Source organism: Cherax quadricarinatus, chromosome 96 (genome assembly GCF_038502225.1).
Source record: "Cherax quadricarinatus isolate ZL_2023a chromosome 96, ASM3850222v1, whole genome shotgun sequence".
NCBI lineage: Eukaryota > Metazoa > Arthropoda > Malacostraca > Decapoda > Parastacidae > Cherax > Cherax quadricarinatus.
Window position 1 is genome coordinate 4,523,095 of NC_091387.1, and position 23,144 is coordinate 4,546,238.

The 23,144-nt window shown below is 40.2% G+C and overlaps 2 protein-coding genes across 8 annotated transcripts in view; one reads left to right on the plus strand and one right to left on the minus strand.

Annotated features, from left to right (window-relative positions):
- Nt5b (5' nucleotidase B) overlaps positions 1–23,144 on the minus strand; it is a 226,901-nt gene that overhangs the window by 154,794 nt on the left and 48,963 nt on the right. The window lies entirely within an intron of this gene.
- On the plus strand, positions 1,918–23,133 carry LOC128701724 (major facilitator superfamily domain-containing protein 9). 6 transcript variants are annotated; one of them, XM_053795601.2, is made up of 10 exons: positions 1,918–1,959; positions 5,236–5,287; positions 6,690–6,749; positions 7,842–7,973; positions 8,679–8,808; positions 10,310–10,444; positions 11,670–11,744; positions 13,542–13,795; positions 18,179–18,412; positions 21,365–23,133. In XM_053795601.2, exons 3-10 carry the CDS (start codon positions 6,702–6,704, stop codon positions 21,548–21,550), a joined length of 1,194 nt encoding a protein of 397 aa, XP_053651576.1. In that variant the 5' UTR covers positions 1,918–1,959; positions 5,236–5,287; positions 6,690–6,701; the 3' UTR covers positions 21,551–23,133. The 6 variants fall into 6 exon arrangements, with proteins under 6 accessions (XP_053651576.1, XP_053651578.1, XP_053651577.1 ...); XM_053795603.2 differs by having other exon boundaries at positions 1,936–1,959; positions 5,236–5,291; XM_053795602.2 differs by lacking the exon at positions 1,918–1,959 and adding an exon at positions 2,048–2,069.

A 23,144-nucleotide genomic window follows, 5' to 3' on the forward strand; every position in this document is an offset into this window, starting at 1 on the left:
ATAATGAGTCCAGGGACTGTACCTCAACATTACAGAGGTACATGAGTCTAGGAACTGTACCTCAACGTTACAGAGGTACATTATTATTATTATTATTATAATCAAAAAGTAGCGCTAAGCTACAGAGGTACATAATAAGTTCAGGGACTGTACCTTAACATTACAGAGGTACATAATGTGTCCAGGGACTGTACCTCAACATTACAGAGGTACATGAGTCCAGGGACTGTACCTCAACATTACAGAGGTACATAATAAGTTCAGGGACTGTACCTTAACATTACAGAGGTACATAATGGGTCCAGGGACTGTACCTCAACATTACAGAGGTACATGAGTCCAGGGACTGTACCTCAACATTACAGAGGTACATAATGTGTCCAGGGACTGTACCTCAACATTACAGAGGTACATAATGAGTCCAGGGACTGTACCTCAACATTACAGAGGTACATAATGTGTCCAGGGACTGTACCTCAACATTACAGAGGTACATAATGAGTCCAGGGACTGTACCTCAAAGTTTTGATAGTTGAACAAGTTACAAAGGTAATGAATCATCCACACATCTATACATGGTTACAATCATGAACAACTTATAATGAACAGTTCACATGTCCACAATCATCCTAATATCTCACAATATATTTAACATCTACCAGTTTTTTTTTAGGCTGAGAAAAGTACAAATGATGCTGTTATAAAAATGCCTGAGCTACTTAATTCAACAATAATAAATATCCTCTGGGACTTTCCATAATAGACCACAATATCCTGCTCCGTAAATTACAACATTATGAGGGTCAGAGAGGTCATATCCTTGTCATATCCACAGGATCTAAGATCCTATCTGTTCTGTTCTTCAAGTTCATCTGCACAGTTCCTTTCTGACAATATTCCTTAAACTCCTTTTGGAAAAGAAATTATACTCAACATTTTCTTTATTTAATACATATTTAGCTATTTCCCTTTCCTCTGCATACACCATTAAGATAAGATAAGATAAGATAAGATTTCGTTCGGATTTTTAACCCCGGAGGGTTAGCCACCCAGGATAACCCAAGAAAGTCAGTGCGTCATCGAGGACTGTCTAACTTATTTCCATTGTGGTCCTTAATCTTGTCCCCCAGGATGCCACCCACACCAGTCCACTAACACCCAGGTACCTATTTGCTGCTAGGTGAACAGGACAACAGGTGTAAGGAAACGTGTCGAAATGTTTCCACCCGCCGGGAATCGAACCCGGGCCCTCCGTGTGTGAAGCGGGAGCTTTAGCCACCAGGCCACCGGGCCATAAGTACACAGAATAAATACTGCATGAAGTTGAGCAATAAAATAAAAAGGGGATAGTAGTTGGTTCCATTTACAAGGAGAAACAGGCATTAAAAGTAGGTCAGGTGGACCATTCTCATCAATGCTGGACATCTACACCCTTAATGAGTTTAGTAACCGGCTTTCTTTCAAAACCGTAAAATATCAGTAGAGTGGAAACACTGAGCCGTGGTGACACCGACGAGATGTGGGAAAAGATACTTATGTACAGTTCAGGACATTTATTAAAGGAAACATTTCACCAGGAGTGTCTTCTTTTCGTAAATCCGAATCTTTACCGGGTGGTTTTTGTAAATTCGAACACTTCACTGGTTGTTTTTCGTCAATTTGAACCTCTTTTCCGGTTGGTTTTCGTAAAACCGAACCCCTTTACCGGTTAGTTTTCGTGAAATTGAAACCTTTACCAATTGGCGTTCGTAAATCCGAACTCTACCAATTGGCACTCTTAAATCCGAACCCATTACCGGTTGGCATCGGCAAATCCGAATCCATTACCGGTTGACATACACAAATCCGAGCCCATTACCCACTAACACCCACAAATCCGAACTCATTACCGGTTAGGTTCATACGGTCCTCGGGCCGGAAGTCTCTACAAACCAACAACAACAAAATAACAACAACCAGGTAAAATAAGGTTAAGATAAGATAAGTTTTCTTACTTCCTGTCCTACTTATACGTAGCGGCCTATCATAAGATATCAAGATATACATAGGCCTACCATGAGCCTCCATCTGTAGGATTATTTCTTCGTAAAAAATGGTTAAAAATATACATAGGTGGACATTATAGCATATGCTGGCCAGTTAGGAAAGTAAGAAAGTAAAGTAAGAAAGTAAAGTAAGAAAGTAGGAAAGTAAGGTAATATAAGAAAATAAAGCTCAGTAAAGTTGAAACAAAGATCAGTAAATTAAGTAAAGTAAAGGATGGATGAAAGGCTTGAACCTTGGTATGTAAATTGACAGTCTGATGGTCTACCATCCCGGGTCACTGAGACGGTCTACCACCCCATCGCTGAGATGGTCTACTGTCCTGGGTCGCCGAGATGGTCTACTGTCCTGGGTCGCTGAGACAGTCTACTGTCCTGGGTCGCTGAGACAGTCTACTGTCCTGGGTCGCCGAGATGGTCTACTGTCCTGGGTCGCTGAGACAGTCTACTGTCCTGGGTCGCCGAGATGGTCTACTGTCCTGGGTCGCCGAGACAGTCTACTGTCCTGGGTCGCCGAGACAGTCTACTGTCCTGGGTCGCCGAGATGGTCTACTGCCCTGGGTCGCCGAGACGGTCTACTGCCCTGGGTTGCCGAGACAGTCTACTGTCCTGGGTTGCCGAGACAGTCTACTGTCCTGGGTCGCCGAGACAGTCTACTGTCCTGGGTCGCCGAGATGGTCTACTGCTCTGGGTCGCCGAGACGGTCTACTGCCCTGGGTTGCCGAGACAGTCTACTGCCCTGGGTTGCCGAGACAGTCTACTGTCCTGGGTTGCCGAGACAGTCTACTGTCCTGGGTCGCTGAGACAGTCTACTGTCCTGGGTTGCCGAGACAGTCTACTGTCCTGGGTTGCCGAGACAGTCTACTGTCCTGGGTTGCCGAGACAGTCTACTGTCCTGGGTTGCTGAGACAGTCTACTGTCCTGGGTTGCTGAGACAGTCTACTGTCCTGGGTCGCCGAGACAGTCTACTGTCCAGGGTCGCCGAGACAGTCTACTGCCCTGGGTTGCCGAGACAGTCTACTGTCCTGGGTCGCTGAGACAGTCTACTGTCCTGGGTCGCTGAGACAGTCTACTGTCCTGGGTTGCCGAGACAGTCTACTGTCCTGGGTTGCCGAGACAGTCTACTGTCCTGGGTTGCCGAGACAGTCTACTGTCCTGGGTCGCTGAGACAGTCTACTGTCCTGGGTTGCTGAGACAGTCTACTGTCCTGGGTCACCGAGACAGTCTACTGTCCTGGGTCGCCGAGACAGTCTACTGTCCTGGGTTGCCGAGACAGTCTACTGTCCAGGGTCGCTGAGACAGTCTACTGTCCTGGGTCGCCGAGACAGTCTACTGTCCTGGGTCGCCGAGACAGTCTACTGTCCTGGGTCGCCGAGACAGTCTACTGTCCTGGGTCGCTGAGACAGTCTACTGTCCTGGGTCGTTGAGACAGTCTACTGTCCTGGGTTGCCGAGACAGTCTGCCATCCTGGTCACCAAGACGGCCTATCATCCCTGGTCGCCAAGATGGCCTATCATCCCTCGTTGTCAAGACGGTCTACCATCCAGGGTCGCCAAGACAGTCTGCCATCCTGGTCGCAAAGACGGTCTACTGTCCAGGGTCGCCAAGATGGTCTACCATTCAGGGTCGCCAAGACGTTCTACCATCCCAGTCGCCAAGACTATCTACCATCCCGGTCGCTAAGACAATCTACCATCCCGGATCGCTGAGACGGTAGAGCTTTGGACTGTCAATTTATGGACCGTGGTTTCAGCTCCGCATCCATCCTATTTATTCACTGATAATTGTTTGTTTTAAATTTAAATAAAGTATAAGGCAAATCAAAGTAAATAAAGGTAAGTGAAAAATAAAAGTTACCGTTTACTTAAGGTAGTCTCTAATCAATTATTACTCTGGTAAAATATTTTATTAATCTACAAAAATATTAACAACTGCTGTACAAACAATGTAATATGCACTAAACCATCGTATGTAAGCAAAAGTCTCAGCAGGAGATGCAACATCCCCCCAATGAAAAGCAACACTAAGTGTCAGGGGCCCAAGACTGTTCGACTGCCTCCCATCATACATACGGGGGGTTAGCAATAGATCCCTGGTCTGTCTTCGAGACCCCCTGGCTGTCTTCAGGACCCCTGGTCATCTTCACGAGGGAGCTGGACAGACACCTAAAGTCAGTACCTGGCCAGCCGGGCTGTGGTTCCTACAATAGTTTGTGTGCAGCCAGCAGTAGCAGCCTGGTTGATCAGGTCCTGATCCACCACGAGACCTGATCATGGACCAGGTCGTGAGGGTGTAGACACCCAAAACACCCTCAAGGTATACTCCAGGTATATCTGACCTTGATATGAATACAGCTACAGCCTCCTCACTTAACAACGGATTTCCGTTCCTAAGACCACGTTGGTAAACAAATTCGTCACTAAGTGAGGAGCATACTATAATGGTAGTGGGTTTGTGTCAACTATCTTTGATATTGTTTTAATGTCACCTTTGCACCATTTATAACATTTCTGATATATTTTTAAATGTTTATACAGTATTGTACTGTATATTGTAATAAATGGAATAGAAGAAATCAGCTCTAATATACATTATTTAGGTATGAATACTGATCAGAGAGCCCATTTTAAGTTCGAGTCATTGGGAAATGAGTTCATCGCTAAGTGAGGAGAGTCTGTATGTGCAACGGGCAGTGCATGAATTTCTTTGCTCAGAGGGGTATTGGGATGGCTGCTTGGCTGGAGGTTGCTGCTAGGAGACTAGTTTTGAAGCAGAATTATTATTATTTATTTGGGAGCTGAAAAATTTCCCTTGCTTCCTTTGGTATTGCCACTGACTTATGATAATTATAGATAACAGGGATAACAAGAGGCTACAGATGTAAATTGAAATTATAATTACTAGTATAATCATAACTAAGCACCAGACCCATAATGGTCATACAGTGCTGCATGTAAATTGAAAAAAAATTAACCAAAGTGATAGTAGTAGAGTGCATGGGAATAAGTCACTTTGGTTTATTTTTGGGATTATCCTGAAGGGTAATTCACATTATGTATGATAATTGTACTTATGCATACTTGTACTAACATAAACTTACACCTGTTTTATAAATTTTGTGTCTCACTTTAGTTGTTCATCACTCAACTTGAATTCAAATATTTATTCCCTTTCTTTGTCACTTGCATAATAGAAAGGCGGTACCTCTCTGGATGGTCGCTGTCTTCCTTACGTCCTTCTCGTCTGTGGGTAAATTCTCAGTATTTAGTTTACTGTGTGTTAGGTAAGACACATATGCAACAGTTAGATATCTTTATTTCGAAAAGTTTCGCCTACACAGTAGGCTTCTTCAGTCAAGTACAGAAAAGTTGATAGAAGCAGAAGATACTTGAAGACGATGTAATCAGTCCATCACCCTTGAAGTTTTTGAGGTGGTCAGTCCCTCAGTCTGGAGAAGAGTATTGTTCCATAGTCTGAAACTGAAGAAGCCTACTGTGTAGGCAAAACGTTTCGAAATAAAGATACCTAACTGTTGCATATGTGTCTTACCTAACAATCTGTCGATATTTTATATCATTTTAATGTTCATTTAGTTTACTGTACAGGATATAGTAGTCTTGTGCTTTTTTCTTATTTTTTTAGCTAGATGGTCAGACATGTCAAATTGTCTGTTTAAAAATTAATTTGTTTCTGCAATTTTTCTTATAGATTGGTACATAAATTCATGAGAATTCATGACAGTATGAGCTTTATTTTCTCTAAAGCTAGCTTAGCAATGTTTTTATTTATTTATTTATTTATTAATTTGAACATGATGTAATCAACCATGCTAGAATTTATGTAATATAATCTAGTTTTAGCCCTGTCTAACATGTCTAAAGTCAGCCTAGTTTGACCTAACATTTGACATCATTGAAAGATATTCACATTGTGTTCTGGCTTTTTTTTTTTTTTACAAATCAGTTTAGGAGGCTGAGATCTCTTATCCTACCTCAGCTCACATCAAAACTGTTGCAGAGTTACAATGATATTAATTAACCTACACTGGTCTGGTCACAGACTGGGCCGCGGGGGCGTTGACCCCCGGAACTCTCTCCAGGTAAACTCCAGGTCTTGCTTCATAAAACAGTCACTGCTAGATAAGCCGAGTTGAGAAGACCTGGCTATAAAAGACAACATTAGCATTATTTTACGTCTGATTCTGACATTTAACTATAAACCTGTTTTAAACACTACATGAAAAGTGTGTATTAAGAAACACTAATAAATGATTTAGTGGAATAAAACACAGATAACCAGCACATGGGACATAGAAGCTTAAGACGATGTTTCAGTCTGACTTTGACCATTTACAAAGTCACACTGACACAAAAAAGTGAGGGAGCCAGTATATATAGTTGAGGGGGACATGAACGAGACCAAGAAAGGAAGAAAATTAAATAGTGGTAGTGGTAAGGCTGGTAGTAATAGTAGTAGTAGTAGTGTAGTAGTAGTGTAGTAGTGTAGTAGTAGTGGTAGAGCAAAGTAGGACGAGTATTTTTTAGCTTCTCTTTCCTACGTGCGGGTTATCTGTGTATTGATCCAGTCACGGTATTGTGCCTTTTTGTTTTGTAGTTAAACGGTATTAACAACAGCCTTTCTTGATAGTAATCGGCTGCAATGAATGTGTCCAGAATTCATCGCCTCGTCTATATCATTGGCTTTCTGGTGAGTTTTAATTGATGTTTTAATTATTAATTAGATTTATGAAAATTTATAATTATTGAATGAAATAAATGAAAAATGTGACCATGGGCAGCCTCACTGGATCTTGGAAAATTAACTAATCATGGAATGGGTGGGATTGAATCGATGTCAAGAAGTCCTAAAACTCACAGGTCAGTGCTGGTGTGGGATTTCTCTGTAAAACACTGTCATTGTGGTCACATTTTTGGCCCGTGCTAACCTTCCTTTTATGTATAGAAATATACGTACCTAGTTGGATGAATCTTATTAGAGCCAGCTGGCCCAGTGGTTAGCTCACCTCTTGAGTTTTAGTACTCACTGGCCATGGGTTTAAACCCCCATTCTGTGATTTTTTTTTTGCAATTGTGCCATTAAAACTTACAAACATCAGGGACCCACGCAGCTTGCTCTTCTGTCTTACCCTACGCCTGGAAAACTTCCAGCAGATACCCTTGGGTATGGCAGACAAGTATATAATCCATGTAATGCTTCTTGATGAACCATTTATTCAAACTACTGTAGACGGATTCATGGTTCGGTTAGTAGTTTGTGTATTATTGAAGTTTTGGGAATTTAAGGACAGTAATTTCTTAAATAAGTTAATGAATAAGACACATGTGCAGCAGTTAAGTATTTTTATTTCTGATTATAATTATTATAATCATGGGGAAGCTCTAAACCTGTAGGATTATACAGTGCCTGTGGGGGGGGGGGGTTGGAAGGTATTCAGGCTTAATTCAGGGAACTGGAGCACAGATCCAATTCCCTAGACCAAGAGCCCCTCAACAGCATCAAGGAACCTCCATTTATTTCTGAAACATTGTGTTTATTTTCACAGTAGGCTTCTTCAGTCGAATGCAGAGGTGACTAAATATAGAGACAGGAAAGTAGCGGACAGGTAATGATGATATGATCAGTCCCTCAGCCTTGAAAATTAGTTTTGAGGTGATCAGTCCCTCAGCCTTGATAAGTGTTCATCTCCATAATCTTCAACAAAGTTAGGTGTGTATACCATTATTATAATATTTTCGTAAGTTATAAACATAAAATAATTACATTAATGCAATATTTCAGGACCTTCTTGGAGTGAGCCTAATTCTTCCCCTGATCCTTCCACTGGTAAAGAGTTTGGGCGTCACCCATTTTGTAGCTGGTGGAATCACCTCACTTTACGGTGCCATCCAGCTATTCTCCAGCCCTGCTGTGGTATGTGTATGAGTATTTATCTTTATTAACATGTCGGTCGTGACATGACCCAGGGTGACTCAAAAAAAAGATGAAACTCTTTCACCGTCACTCGCTCCATCACTGTCTTGCTGGAGGTGTGCCGATACTACTATTAAAAAATTGCACCATACCCCCACCACTCCTTCAGAGTGCAGGCACTGTACCTCCCACCTCCAGGACTCAAGTCTTGAATAAAATATCTCAAAATCCACAAAATGCATTGTAAACTAGTGGCTTTCTCCTGTCCTTTCCAATGTAAACTACATTATTTTTGGACCACATTAAGAAATAAAAATTTGTATATCTATTTACATTGGTTTTATGTTTTTTCTTTAATTGTGTAAGTGATATTGGTTTGTAGTTCACCACAGTAGATCATCAGTTATCTGGTACCTTGTGATCTTGTTGTGTAGTATACCACAGTAGATCATCAGTTATCTGGTACCTTGTGATCTTGTTGTGTAGTATACCACAGTAGATCATCAGCTATCTGGTACCTTCAGGAAAAGGTACACCAGATGATATCTCAGCCTTATAAGCCTTCTGCTGTCCTATTTTTTTTACAGTTCCTTGATGATGTGAGAAATCACGAATGTGCTTGGAACTTCATAATGTTTTCACAGTGGTTATTTTGCAGCAAGAGAATATGTTTATTACTCAGACAACAATTAAAATACTACACAGGGTCGGTGGAGCGATGTGGCGGGTCGACGACCTGTCATGATGGTATGCTTAATAGCAACAGCTCTCAGTTACTTGGTACTTGGGGCTACCCAATCTCTGCTGGTCATCATCATTGGGAGAGCTATTGCAGGTTAGTCAGTTGAAAATTATCTGTACAGGAGGGCCCTGCTTATACAGCAGGTTATGTTTCAGGCAACTGTAGGGCCTGGCTTATACAGCAGGTTAGGTTCTGGGCTACTGTAGGGCCCTGCTTATACAGCAGGTTAGGTTTCAGACTACTGTAGGGCCTGGCTTTTACAGCAGGTTAGGTTCTGGGCTACTGTAGGACCCTGCTTATACAGCGGGTTAGGTTTCAGGCTACTGTAGGGCCCTGCTTATACAGCAGGTTAGGTTTCAGGCTACTGTAGGGCCCTGCTTATTCAGCAGGTTAGGTTTCAGGCTATTGTAGGGCCCTGCTTGTACAGCAGGTTAGGTTTCAGGCTACTGTAGGGCCTCACTTATACAGCAGGTTAGGTTCTGAGCTACTAATGTACAGGAACGGCCCGTCTTATGCAGCAGGTTAAGTTCCAGGCTACTTCTGTAAAGTGAAATATAGCTTTTTAACATGTTTACACTATCATATAGTACAGTGGACCCCCGCATAACGATTACCTCCGAATGTGACCAATTATGTAAGTGTATTTATGTAAGTGCATTTGTACGTGTATGTTTGGGGGTCTGAAATGGACTAATCTACTTCACAATATTTCTTATGGGAACAAATTCGGTCAGTACTGGCACCTGAACATACTTCTGGAGTGAAAAAATATCGTTAATACAGTGGACCCCCGATTAAGTTAACAATATAACTAGGCCTAAAAAATGCATATACAGTACACACATTACTTACCTTAAAATATTTTTGTCCTTAACTTATAGTGAGTGGTGAATATATTTGTTGTAAGAAGTCTGAATAAACGAAGAATGAATATAATTGCAAGCTGCTGTATTAGTGAAATGCCATAAAGCAAAGCACTGTCAATTGAAGTCCTCCTTTATGTGATTCAGAATCTTCGTCTCAGTATGATGCAGTGTTTGTACAGAGGTGGGTGACATTTAGGTGTATATGCATACTTTGATGCAGTGTGCAGGTTCAAATCCTGCTGTGGACTGAAAAATAATGTTTATACACAGTTATATCAGTTATATTATTTTTTGTTTTACTCACACTCAGCTGTCTCTCACTGAGGTGTGGTGACAAAAAAAAAAAATTAGTTTTTCTTTTTTCATTTAGTAATTTATGTAGAAAGGGTTACCGGCCCCATGCTCCCTGTACTGTATATATTATATACGTGCAAAACTACCATGGTGGGAGTCGAATGATCCAGCAAAGGAGCTCCCTGTGATCGTATTTGCTTGTACCTTCTCTTGTCTGCAACATTGCAAGCTCCTGATATGTTGATTGCAACATGAAAAGTCTAGGTCTATCATTCACCCCCCCCCCCCCCGGTTTTGTTTTGCATCTTGTGTCGCTCATTTTCGATTTTTGCATAATACATGTATTATGTATATATTTATATGCAGTTAATATTTCAAATCCTAAACTGACCATTATCAGAAATTTTGAATATACTATTTCATCACATTTACAGGATTGTTTAAGCACAGCCAGACTGTATGTCGAGCTCTGCTTGCCGACATAACTTCTCCAGAGGAAAGATCGCAGACTTTTGGAACATTTAACGCTGCATCTAGCATAGGGTTCATCATAGGTCCCATGCTTGGAGGTAAGATCTGTCACCTCCTTATCTCTTGTCTATCAGAAAGAAAAGAAATTTTCATTTTTAAGAAGTGTATGAAGAAGTTACAGGAGGATGCCACTTATACAGAAGGTAAGGTTCCAGGCTACTGTAGGGTCCCACTTATACAGAAGGTAAAGTTCCAGGCTACTGTAGGGCCCCACTTATACAGAAGGTAAAGTTCCAGGCTACTGTAGGGCCCCACTTATACAGAAGGTAAAGTTCCGGGCTACTGTAGAGCCCCACTTATATGGAAGGTAAAGTTCCGGGCTACTGTAGGGCCCCACTTATACGGAAGGTAAAGTTCCAGGCTACTGTAGGATCCCGCTTATACAACAGGTTAAGTTCTGGGATACTGTAGGGTCCCACTTATACAGCAGGTTAGATTCCAGGCTACTGCTGTAAAGTGAAAATTGCTTAATGTGCAAAGCATTTTGGACAAACTGATATAACTCTTGTACCTTCATGACTCACAAATTCATAATAACATGATTGCAGACAAACCACAGGATGGGTGGGGTTTTAATCCATGGCGAGCGAGTCATAAAACTCCAGAACTCCAGGCCAGTGCGTAAGTCACTAGACCAGCTGGTTACGGTAAGATCCATTTAAGTAGGTAAATTTCTACACACCATAGGTAGGTTAGCATGGGCCCCACTGTAACCTCACTATGGTGTATAAATATACCTAGTTGGATGACTCTTATTGTAGCCAGCTGGCCCACTGGTTAATGTACTGGCCTGGAGTTTCACCACTCACTTGCCATGGGTTCTAACCCCACCCATTTTGTGGTTTGTAACTGTTATATTGTGTATATGTTGTATAACATAGTTGTACTGTATAGTGTAGTTGTACTGTATAGTGTAGGTGTTGTACTGTAGTTGTATAGTTTAGTTGTACAGTACTGTATAATGTATGGTAAAGTAGTTGTATAGTGTAGTTGTATTGTATATTCTTGCATTCTGTAATATTAAACAAATTAGAAAAATGTGCTAAAATGGTGTTTTATTGGACATTTCAACAATTTAGAGCCATTTGAAGCATTGACATTCCTAGATATTTACCTAGAATGCATAAATTATCACACTTTTAACCGAAACTGCTGCTACAGTTTCATTGTACAGGAAGAAGTCAGTCAGATTTATATGATCAGTATGGAGCTGGTAAAATCTTGTATTAAAATTGTATTTTGAGTGTTGAACTTGTATTTCAGGTCATATATCAGAGTTGGAGGATGGATTTAAAGTAGTGTGCAACCTGGGCGCTTCTCTATTTCTTATAAACTTCGGTAGGTAAACAGTTGTTAATGTTGTACACCAAGTCTTCGACTGACAATACAGGAGATTCTCAATGTGTCTGTGTATATTACTATTATTAATATATCAATATACACAATTCAGGAGGTCTCCAGTGTGTTTGTAAGTGTATGATTAGTATAAGCTTCTATCATTTTTATTTTAACACACTGGCCGTCTCCCACCAAGGGCGGATTACCCAACAAAGAAACACTTTCACCATCATTTACTTTATCACTGTATATACTGTACACAGTAGTCCCCCTGTATCTGCAGGGATACCCTCCAAGACTTACCCTGGATACCCAAAACCCAGGATAGTAGTGAACCCTATATATACCGTATTTCCCGGCTTATAAGACGCAGCTTATGAGGCTTTAGTTTCAGTGGCTTGGCATCAGAAGTAACTGGAAGAGCTACAGTCCACCCCACACCCCAAACGTATAGCTCCCGTCACTTACCTTCAGTTTATAGGACGCAGGCTGGTTTTTGGAGACATTTTATGGAAAAAAAAACAAGTGTCTAATAAGCCACAAAATACGGTACATTTTTTTTTTTTTTTTTTTTTTTTTTTCAACAAGTCGGTCGTCTCCCACCGAGGCAGGGTGACCCAAAAAAGAAAGAAAATCCCCAAAAAGAAAATACTTTCATCATCATTCAACACTTTCACCACACTCGCACATTATCACTGTTTTTGCAGAGGTGCTCAGAATACAACAGTTTAGAAGCATACACATATAAAGATACACAACATATCCCTCCAAACTGCCAATATCCCAAACCCCTCCTTTAAAGTGCAGGCATTGTACTTCCCATTTCCAGGACTCAAGTCCGACTATATGACAATAACCGGTTTCCCTGAATCCCTTCACTAAATATTACCCTGCTCACACTCCAACAGATCGTCAGGTCCCAAGTACCATTCGTCTCCATTCACTCCTATCTAACACGCTCACGCACGCTTGCTGGAAGTCCAAGCCCCTTACCCACAAAACCTCCTTTACCCCCTCTCTCCAACCCTTTCGAGGTACATACCTGTGATAAAGTTTAATTGATAAATTATGCACAATAAGTAGATAATTATAATTTTTTCACTGATGGGAAGTATTTCACAGCTTCTCTTAAACTCTGAAGAACTGCCACCATCACTATTTCTACACTTTGGGGACATTATTATGCAAAATTTAGAGTTGTCAGGTTACGGTGAACCGTAGATAACAAACCACAGAAACCAAATTCATTGATACAGGGGTCTACTGTATAGTGTAAAAACCTTAAAATAATTTATAAACAGTCATTATGTAGCCTTTATACCTTAAGTTAAAATTCTGGTATTTATAGTGACCTCACTTATAAGGCTCCTGTATATATAGTGTGATTTTTTTGTTTTATAAATGTGATTGAAAGAATTTATACAGAAATTGAATAATATTTACTATGATGGCCTTTCTGGTGCTGATTAATTTTGGATGTATTTTTTCAATTGCATGTGCAGTACATGTACTACAAACAATTGATGTACAAACAATTGATGTACAAACAATTGATGTACAAACAATTGATGTACAAACAATTGATGTACAAACAATTGATGTACAAACAATTGATGTACAAACAATTGATGTACAAACAATTGATGTACAAACAATTGATGTACAAACAATTGATGTACAAACAATTGATGTACAAACAATTGCTTATATGTACAAGGAAATGCACTATACAAATAGTTGCGCTATACAGAGGGGGTTCTATAAGAGCATTTACTGTATTAGTACTATTTGTTACAGTGCTGTGCTGGATGTTCATCCCTGAGGTCCGTGTGAAACAGTTCAAGTTGTCGAAAAAAAGTTACAAGAGTGATGGCAGCGGTCGGTCGTTTGCATTCGTGAAGGACATTGACTGGCACATATTTTGGGATATATTTCTCATCAGATTTTTCCTGAGCTTTTCCTCTCTTGTGTATAGATCTAACTTCTCGCTCTTGATTAATCAGAATTTTGGAGCAAGTCCAGTGGTTATTGGATATCTTATCTCATTCCAGGTAAGAACGTGTGTAAATACAGAACAGGTACTGTACGGGTACTCCTCGACTTACAATTGTGTTACATTCTTATGAACTCATTGTAAGTCAAAAATATTGTAAGCCAAATATAATATGCCAGATAAATAAGTAGATAAATAGCTGCAGCCTCTCTTTACTTAGTGACGTACTTGTTTACCGATGCCTCGTACTTACGACAGACTATGACCAGTATGCATGCCTAAATAATGTATATTAAAGCTGATTTCCTCTATTCTGTTTATTACAATATACACTACACTACTGTATAAACATTTAAAAATATACTAAAATGTTATAAATGGCACAAAGGCGGCATTAAAACAATATAAAAAATGGTTGACACATTATTATTATAATCAAGGGGGAAGCACTAAACCCGGAGGATTATACAGCGCCTGGGGGGAGAGATGTGGAAGGGATTCAGGCTTAATTCGGGGAACTGGAGCACAGATCCAATTCCCTAAATCAAGAGCCCCTCACCAACATCATGGAACCTTCCTTGAGGGGGATGGTCGACACAACTCGCTACCATTAAAGTATGCTTTTCACTTTGCCAAGAATTTGTTTACTGACGTGGTCTTAGGAATGGAACTCCGTCGTTAAGTGAGGAGAGGCTGTACGTATTATCACTAAACAAGTAAATAAGCAAATAATTACTGTAACTAAATACCAGTACAGTGGACCCCCACATAACGATTTTAATCCGTGCAAGAGGGGAAATTGTTATGCGAAATAATCGGTATGTGAATGAATTTTCCCCATAAGAAATAATGGAAATAAAATTAATCCGTGCAAGACACCCAAAAGTATGAAAAAAAAATTTTTTTACCACATGAAATGTTAATTTTAATACACACAAACTGAAAAAGGCATGCACACTTACATGACACTTACTTTTATTGAAGATCTGGTGATGATTGATGGGATGGGAGGAGGGGAGAGAGAGTGTTAGTGTTTAGAAGGGGAATCCCCTTCCATTAAGACTTGAGGTGTCGAGTCCTTTTCTGGGGTTACTTCCCTTCTTCTTTTAATGCCACTAGGACCAGCTTCAGAGTCACTGGACTTCTTTCGCACAACATATCTGTCCATAGTGGCCTGTACCTCTCGTTCCTTTATGACTTCCCTAAAGTGTTTCACAACATTGTCAGTGTACAGGTTGCCAACACGGCTTGCAATAGCTGTGTGAGGGTGATTTTCATCAAAAAAGGTTTGCACTTCAAGCCACTTTGCACACATTTCCTTAATCTTTGTAGTAGGCAACTTCTTCAATTTCTCTCTCCCCTCCTCTGAACCAGTTTCCTCAGGTCTGGCCTCTTGCTCTTGAAGTTGATCTATCAGCTCATCAGTGGTTAGTTCTTCATTGTCCTCCTCCACCAACTCTTCCACATCCTCCCCACTAACCTCCAACCCCAAGGACTTTCCCAATGCCACAATGGATTCCTCAAGTGGCATAATCCTCTCAGGGTTAGCCTCAAACCCTTCAAAATCCCTTTTGTCTACACATTCTGGCCACAGTTTCTTCCAAGCAGAGTTCAAGGTCTTCTTAGTCACTCCCTCCCAAGCCTTACCTATAAGGTTTACACAATTGAGGATATTAAAGTGCTCTCTCCAAAACTCTCTTAGAGTCAGTTGAGTTTCTGAGGTCACTACAAAGCACCTTTCAAACAGAGCTTTTGTGTACAGTTTTTTGAAGTTTGCAATAACCTGCTGGTCCATGGGCTGCAGGAGAGGAGTGGTATTAGGAGGCAAAAACTTCACCTTAATGAAGCTCATGTCCCCATAAAGTCGCTCTGCCACGTCTGTAGGATGACCAGGGGCATTGTCTAACACCAGGAGGCACTTAAGTTCTAATTTCTTTTCAGTTAGGTAATCTTTCACATTGGGGGCAAATGCATGGTGTAACCAGTTATAGAAAAAGTCCCTAGTGACCCATGCCTTACTGTTTGCCCTCCACAGCACACACAAATTATCCTTGAGGACATTCTTTTGCCTGAACGCTCTGGGAGTTTCAGAGTGATACACTAATAAAGGCTTAACTTTGCAATCACCACTAGCATTGGCACACATCAACAAAGTAAGCCTGTCTTTCATAGGCTTATGTCCTGGGAGTGCCTTTTCCTCCTGAGTAATGTAGGTCCTGCTTGGCATTTTCTTCCAAAACAGGCCTGTTTCATCACAATTAAACACTTGTTCAGGTTTCAGTCCTTCACTGTCTATGTACTCCTTGAATTCATGCACATATTTTTCAGCCGCTTTGTGGTCCGAACTGGCAGCCTCACCATGCCTTATCACACTATGTATGCCACTACGCTTCTTAAATCTCTCAAACCAACCTTTGCTGGCCTTAAATTCACTCACATCATCACTAGTTGCAGGCATTTTTTTAATTAAATCCTCATGCAACTTCCTAGCCTTTTCACATATGATCGCTTGAGAGACGCTATCTCCTGCTAGCTGTTTTTCATTTATTCACACCAATAAGAGTCTCTCAACATCTTCCATCACTTGCGATCTTTGTTTCGAAAACACAGTTAAACCTTTGGCAAGAACAGCTTCCTTGATTGCCTTTCTGGTGCCCACAATAGCAGCGATGGTTGATTGGGGTTTCTTGTACAACCTGACCAGGTCGGCGATACGCACTCCACTTTCATACTTATCAATGATCTCTTTCTTCATTTCTATTGGAATTCTCACCCTTATTGGTGTACGGTTGGCACTAGAAGCTTTCTTGGGGCCCATGGTCACTTATTTTCCAGAAACAGCACCGAAAACACTGTAATAATACGAAATATTCCGATTGTATGCTTGGATGTTACCGCGGAGGCTGGCTGGTAAACAATGGCACGGGCAGCACATGTGAGGCTGGCTGAGGGCACACATTGGACGCGTCTTGGACGAAAATCGGTGAGCAGGTTTTTAAGCGGTATGCGCGGCAAAATTTTTGCGATTAAAGCAACCGGTATGCGGATTAATCGCTATGTGATGCCATCGTTATGCGGCGGTCCACTGTACTGAAAAGTCAATAAATGAATACAGGTTAGGGACTTGCTGCCTTCATGTTGGGTAATTATCTTAAGTTCCATCTCAAAGTAATTGCTTTCACACCATTGTAAAATGGAAATATCGTAGGTGAAATCATGGTAATTTGAGATGTAGACGTATATGTATTCATTCACTAGTGATAAATTAAACTTAAGTACTTGTGGCTAATTCACTTTTTTTTTTTTTTCAATAAGTTGGTCGTCTCCCACCGAGGCAGGGTGACCCAAAAAGAAAGGAAATCCCCAAAAAGAAAATACCTTCATCATCATTCAACACTTTCACCACACTCACACATTATCACTGTTTTTGCAGAGGTGCTCAGAATACAACAGTTTAGAAGTATATACATATAGAAATACACAACATATCCCTCCAAACTGCCAAATATCCCGAACCCCTCCTTTAGAGTGCTGGCATTGTACTTCCCATTTCCAGGACTCAAGTCCGGTTATATAAAATAACTGGTTTCCCTGAATCCCTTCACTGAATATTACCCTGCTCACACTCCACTTTTATCTTCATGTAAACAATGGATATATACACCAAGAGGTGCATGTCTCTCAGTGTATATATGGTGAGGTTACTTTTTTTTTTTTTTTTTTTTTTTTAACACGTCAGTCATTTCCCACCGAGGCAGAGCGACCCAAAAAGAAAGAAAAAACTTCCATCTTTTACGTTTATTCCTATTTTATGTATTAAAATATTCATGTCTGGTGGTAAAAAAGGCTACATGCAGCCTTATGCAGTTGATAGTCTTGAAACTAAGAACCCCAATGGAAGTAAGTCACTGACTATTTTTGGGTTATACTGCTAGGTAATTTACACATTTTCTTTTTAAAGACTCCGGCTGCATCCCACCAAGGCAGGGTGGCCTAAAAAGAAAACCAAAAGTTTTTCTTTTTTACACTTAGTTATTTATACAGGAGAAGGGGTTACTAGCCTCCTAATCCCAGCATTTTAGTTGCTTCTTATGACGCACATGGATTACAGAGGAAGGATTCTTTTCCACTTTCCCATGGAGAATGTTACTATGTACACATACACAAATAACCCGCACATAAAAGAGAGAAGCTTACAACGACGTTTCGGTCCGACTTGGACCATTGACAAAGTCACACTGTGACTTTGTCAATGGGCCAAGTCGGACCGAAATGTCGTCGTAAGCTTCTCTCTTTTATGTGCGGGTTATTTGTGTATCGTTCCAGTCACGGTATTGTGCCTTTTTTGTTATTAACTATGTACACATGATAATTTGTGTAACAGTATTTATGTATACCTGTACCTAAATAAACTTACTGTGCCTACTATTAATTTCTACAGGGAATTATCAGTGCTGTGGCAGGATTCTTCACCGGACAAGTTTCCAAGATATATAGAGACTCCCAGCAAGAACTCTACCATGGCTCTATATTGATGACTCTAGCTCTGTTGGGACTAACTGTTGCCCCTTCACTCTCATTACTTTTGCTTTGCTTAATACCATTGTGTATCAGTACAGCGGTAATACGAGTCAGTGGCTCTGCAGTGACAATCAGTCGATGCGAGCCTTCGCAGGTCAGTTTTTGTCGAAAAGAATTGCTGTTTTAATTTTGTTTCTTATGTCCTTTGTGCTTAAAGAAATAAATAGACATGTTTTTTTTTTATGGTAGCGATGCAGAGGATTATTATGGAAATGCATCCCTCAAGGGAGGTTCCTCGACACTGGTGAGGGGCTCTTGATCTAGGGAATTGGATCTTTGCTCCGGTTCTTTGAATTGAGCCTGAATACCTTCCACTCCCTCCCCCACGTGCTGTATAATCCTATGGGTTTAGCGCTCCCCCATTATAATAATAATATGGAAATGCTGAGAAATTACTACTTTGACAAGTGACTGGTTACTAACTTATTAAAAAAATTATGGAAGTTAGAAAAATCAAATCATGGAATGGGTGAGGGTTGAACCAATGCCCAGCGAGTGCTAAGACTCAGGGATTGGTGTATTAACCACTGGGCCAGCTGGCTCCAATAAGATTCAAACCAGATACATTTCTGTACATCATAGGGAGGTTAGCATGGGCCGTCACTGTGACCACATTATTATCATGGGGAGCACTAAACCTGTAGGGATAATACAACACCTGTGGGGGGGGGAATGGAAGGTATTCAGGCTTAATTCAAGAAACTGGAGAAAAGATCCAATTCCCTAGATCAAGAGCCCCTCACCAGCATCAAGGAACTTCCCTTGCAGGTCAATGTGGCCACAAATGCAAGATTTTACAGACGAGTCGTACACAGTGGTGGCCCGTGCTAACCTTCCTATGGTGCACAGAAATATACCTAGTTGGATGACTCTTACTGTAGCCAGCTGGCCCAGTGGTTAACATACTGGCCTGTGAATTTTAGAACTCACTTGCCCTGAGTTTAAACTCCACCCATTCCGTGGTTTGTTTGCAGTCGTGTTACAGCCTCTCCTTACTTAACAATGGGGTTCCATTGCTAAGAGTAGGTTGGTGAGTGAATCGGTCATTTAGCAACGAGGCTACCATACTGGTAGTGGGTTTGTGTCAACCATCTTTGATATTGTTTTAATGTCACCTTTGCACCATTTATAACATACAGTAATCCCCCAGTTTTCGTAATTAACCCTTTGACTGTTTCAGGCCCCTTTCTGAAACTGTCATTCTATGTCGCCAAATATTCGAAAAAAAAAAATTATTTTTTCTTATGAAATGATAGAGAATCTTTTCCCGATGGTAATGACACCAAAAGTTCGAAATTTGGTCGAAAACTCACGGAATTACGCTCCCACGAAGTTAGCGGAATCGGCAACATATGTGTATCGGCGATTTCGCCGACTTTGAGCCCTGTTTTAAGCCAATTTCGTTGTTCCAGTTGACCAAACTCATAGCTATTTCCTTAGAACTCCATTTTATCTATCAGCTGAGTACAAGAAACCGCCCATTTACCAATTTGAACTACCCAATATAGTGGTCAGAAATTGGCAATTTGGCCAATTTCACGCAAATTAAAAAAGATGCCAATTTCAAAATAGGGTCCAGAATAAACAAGGTAGACATTCTTGGCACTAAAATAGCATATCCTCTGTTCATTAGTCACACCTCTAGGCCCCTCTTATATTATTATTGCTATTTTGATTTTTTATTCATACAAAAAAATACAAAATTTACTGTTATGCAGACTACTGCATTATTGTAAAAATGGTATAAATAATATCAGTGCACTAGTGAAAGAATATTAGACTCCCCAGTTGATGTGTATTGGACGTGTGGTGTGATTTGTTTACTCCTGAACATTGGTAAAAATCGAACATTTCCGCTACTTTGAGCTCAGTGTCAAGGTTGTTTTCATCGTCAAAGTAATGAAAATCATCTCTATTTCTGTAATATGTTTTCCATTTTATCACCTAAGACCATGAAAACGCGAATACAACGATAAATACTATATGAAAATACACCTCAAAGTCGGCGTTTTATTCCAAAAAAACGATCAGTTTTTTTTTTCTCATTATGCAATGTGTGCTGCAGGATTTTTTTGATGTGGTGCACACTGATCACACAGACCCATTCTCTCACATGTGGGCCTACCAGCTTTCTCCCGCTTGATTTGAAGCCGCTAGAATTATTGAGTATATATACGTCAGAAACATTGGCTCGTGAGACGTATTTATTCGTCGAAAGCAGTCAAAGGGTTAAACTGTTCCAGAAGGTTGACCGAAATCTGAAATGGCCAAAAACCAAAGTAATATTTCCAATAAGAAATAATGTATATCCAATTAATCTGTTTCACCCAAAAATATTAACAAAAAATAAATTTTATAGAGAATAACTGTGGTTTAGCACTTTTTTTATTATAATAATTATAATAATAATAATAATAATAATAATAATAATAGAAAATAACTATAGTGTTGCAGCTCTTCAGTGGTTAGTACAATCATTACTTACCTCACAATACAGTGGACCCCCAGTTTACGATATTATTTCATTCCAGAAGTATGTTCAGGTGCCAGTACTGACCGAATTTGTTCCCATAAGGAATATTGTGAATTAGATTAGTCCATTTCAGACCCCCAAACATACACGTACAAACGCACTTACATAAATACACTTACATAATTGGTTGCATTGGGAGCTGATCGTAAAGCGGGGGTCCACTGTATTTGTAGTCTTCATGTAGGGCAAGAGGCGAGTAGTATTTATTTACAGTCCCAGGTGGACTACATCCCAGGCAGATGTAGTCCACCTGGGCTATAGTACCTACTGGCTACATACACTGGAGGTTCCCAGTGTGTTCGTAAGTTGAGGACTTCTTGTATATATATTCATGACTGTGTCATTGGTACAATACTTGTGTACCTTAATGATGAAAGGCTCTTGATCCAGGAAACTGGAGCTACCCTTCCCTTCCTTGGATCACACCTGATTAGACCCCATTGCTCAGGCAGTGCATGACCCATATAGATCTAGTACTTACCACAATAATAACTACAACATTCTCCATGACAGATTGGCTCAGTAACTGGGTTCGGGCAGAGTATATCATCGGTGGCTCGCATGGTCACCCCGATGGTGGCGGGTGTGACACAGGAGATAAGTGTATATGGTCCAGGTGTGATGGGAACAATCTCAGCAGGCGTGGGAGCCGCTCTTGTTGGCTATATGCAACACAAAACAAAATTAAAACCTGAATAATGTTACTATGCTATTTTTGTAGTTATGATGACCAATTATTGTTAATACAGTAGGCTGTTTTTATGTTTATACTTTTATTTAATGAAGATTTTTACATTTTTGTTAAATATTTGGCGTATGACAGCAAGACTTGTTCATATGCATGATAATTCTGAGTTACACTGTGTGCAGTTACACTGTGTAAGTGAGGTTTTCCCTATAATTTTTTTCTTCTAAGGTAAATTGTTACAGCTCATCAGTATTGGCAATTATATTTAATAATTGTATACTGTATTAATTTTTTGTTAAATTATACTTGTTTTTGTACAATTTTTTTCCTTTTGTACTTTTTCCATGACATCCAAATAATGCTTTGTTGAATATCAGGCTGTGCTGGACCTACATTTTTGGGGTCCTTCACAACCCCTTCTCATACAGTAGACCCAGAATTTTTAAGCAGTGTGAACTGGGGCACCTCCAGGATTAGGGGCCCTAAAGCTTAAGCTTCATTAGTTGCAAAGTAGATCCACCTCTGATATCGGTGCAGTGCTACAGCGATCACATTTTGTTCCAAGTAGCGTTTCACCAAAAATCTGAAGCTTATGATGACGTTTTGGACCATCTTGGTCCAGTCAAGTCAGTGGCTCTGGATGAACCAAAACGTCACCATAATGTGCCTAAGTGAAGATTTTGATGAATTCTTCCAGTCATGGTAATAAAACTCCATTAGTGCTCAAATGACATACACTTATGTATAACTTTTACAAAGTGCAGTAATTCCTCGACTTACAAATACGGTATTGCGTATAATATCATTGTTATATAATTATTGTGTATGTCATTACGTATTAATTATACACAGTACATGAGATTCCAACATGTGTTTGTAGATCGAAGACTTACTGTACTATCAGCAGATGTTACTAGAAGAAATTATTCTTACAATAGATATAGCAGCAATACATATAAATTCAACTCAAATTTTAGTTACAACATTCCTAAGCCTACTGAATATGCCACACATAGTACTGTGATTTGAATGAATGGTTTAGGAAACTGACTAGTTGATAAATGAGACACTTATGTAAACATTTGGGAATCTTTATACTGGAAACATTCCACCAGCCAGTGACTTCTTCAGTCCTGTGCAGAGAAATGGAAGATGACGAGTTTGAGGTAATCAATCCCTCAGCCTGGAGTCGATGTGTTCAGTCCATGAATCTTGGCAAAATTGCAGCATAATAGGTTAGGTTAGACAGGTTTGTCAGGAAACAGGACAAGTGCAGAATATTTGCAGAAATAAGGCTTATATACTGCAAATGGATGAAGTGGAGCAGTGGTAAGTGGAGTCACCAGTGGATGAATCCCAGTCCACATCTTCATAACTCTACAATGTGATTCTGATACTGACCTCTGACACGTGGAAAACTTACACAACACACAGGCATCACAGTGGAATTTAATACCACTTTGATATTCCTCATGTTTGCCTTAATCTTTATAGAAACTTGATGTAAATAAAGAGGCCAAAAAATAGGAAATAACTTAGCAAATACTATATTAAATTTTCTCAACTTACTTCCAGTAAATACTTGAAAACAAAACTGTGTGCTTA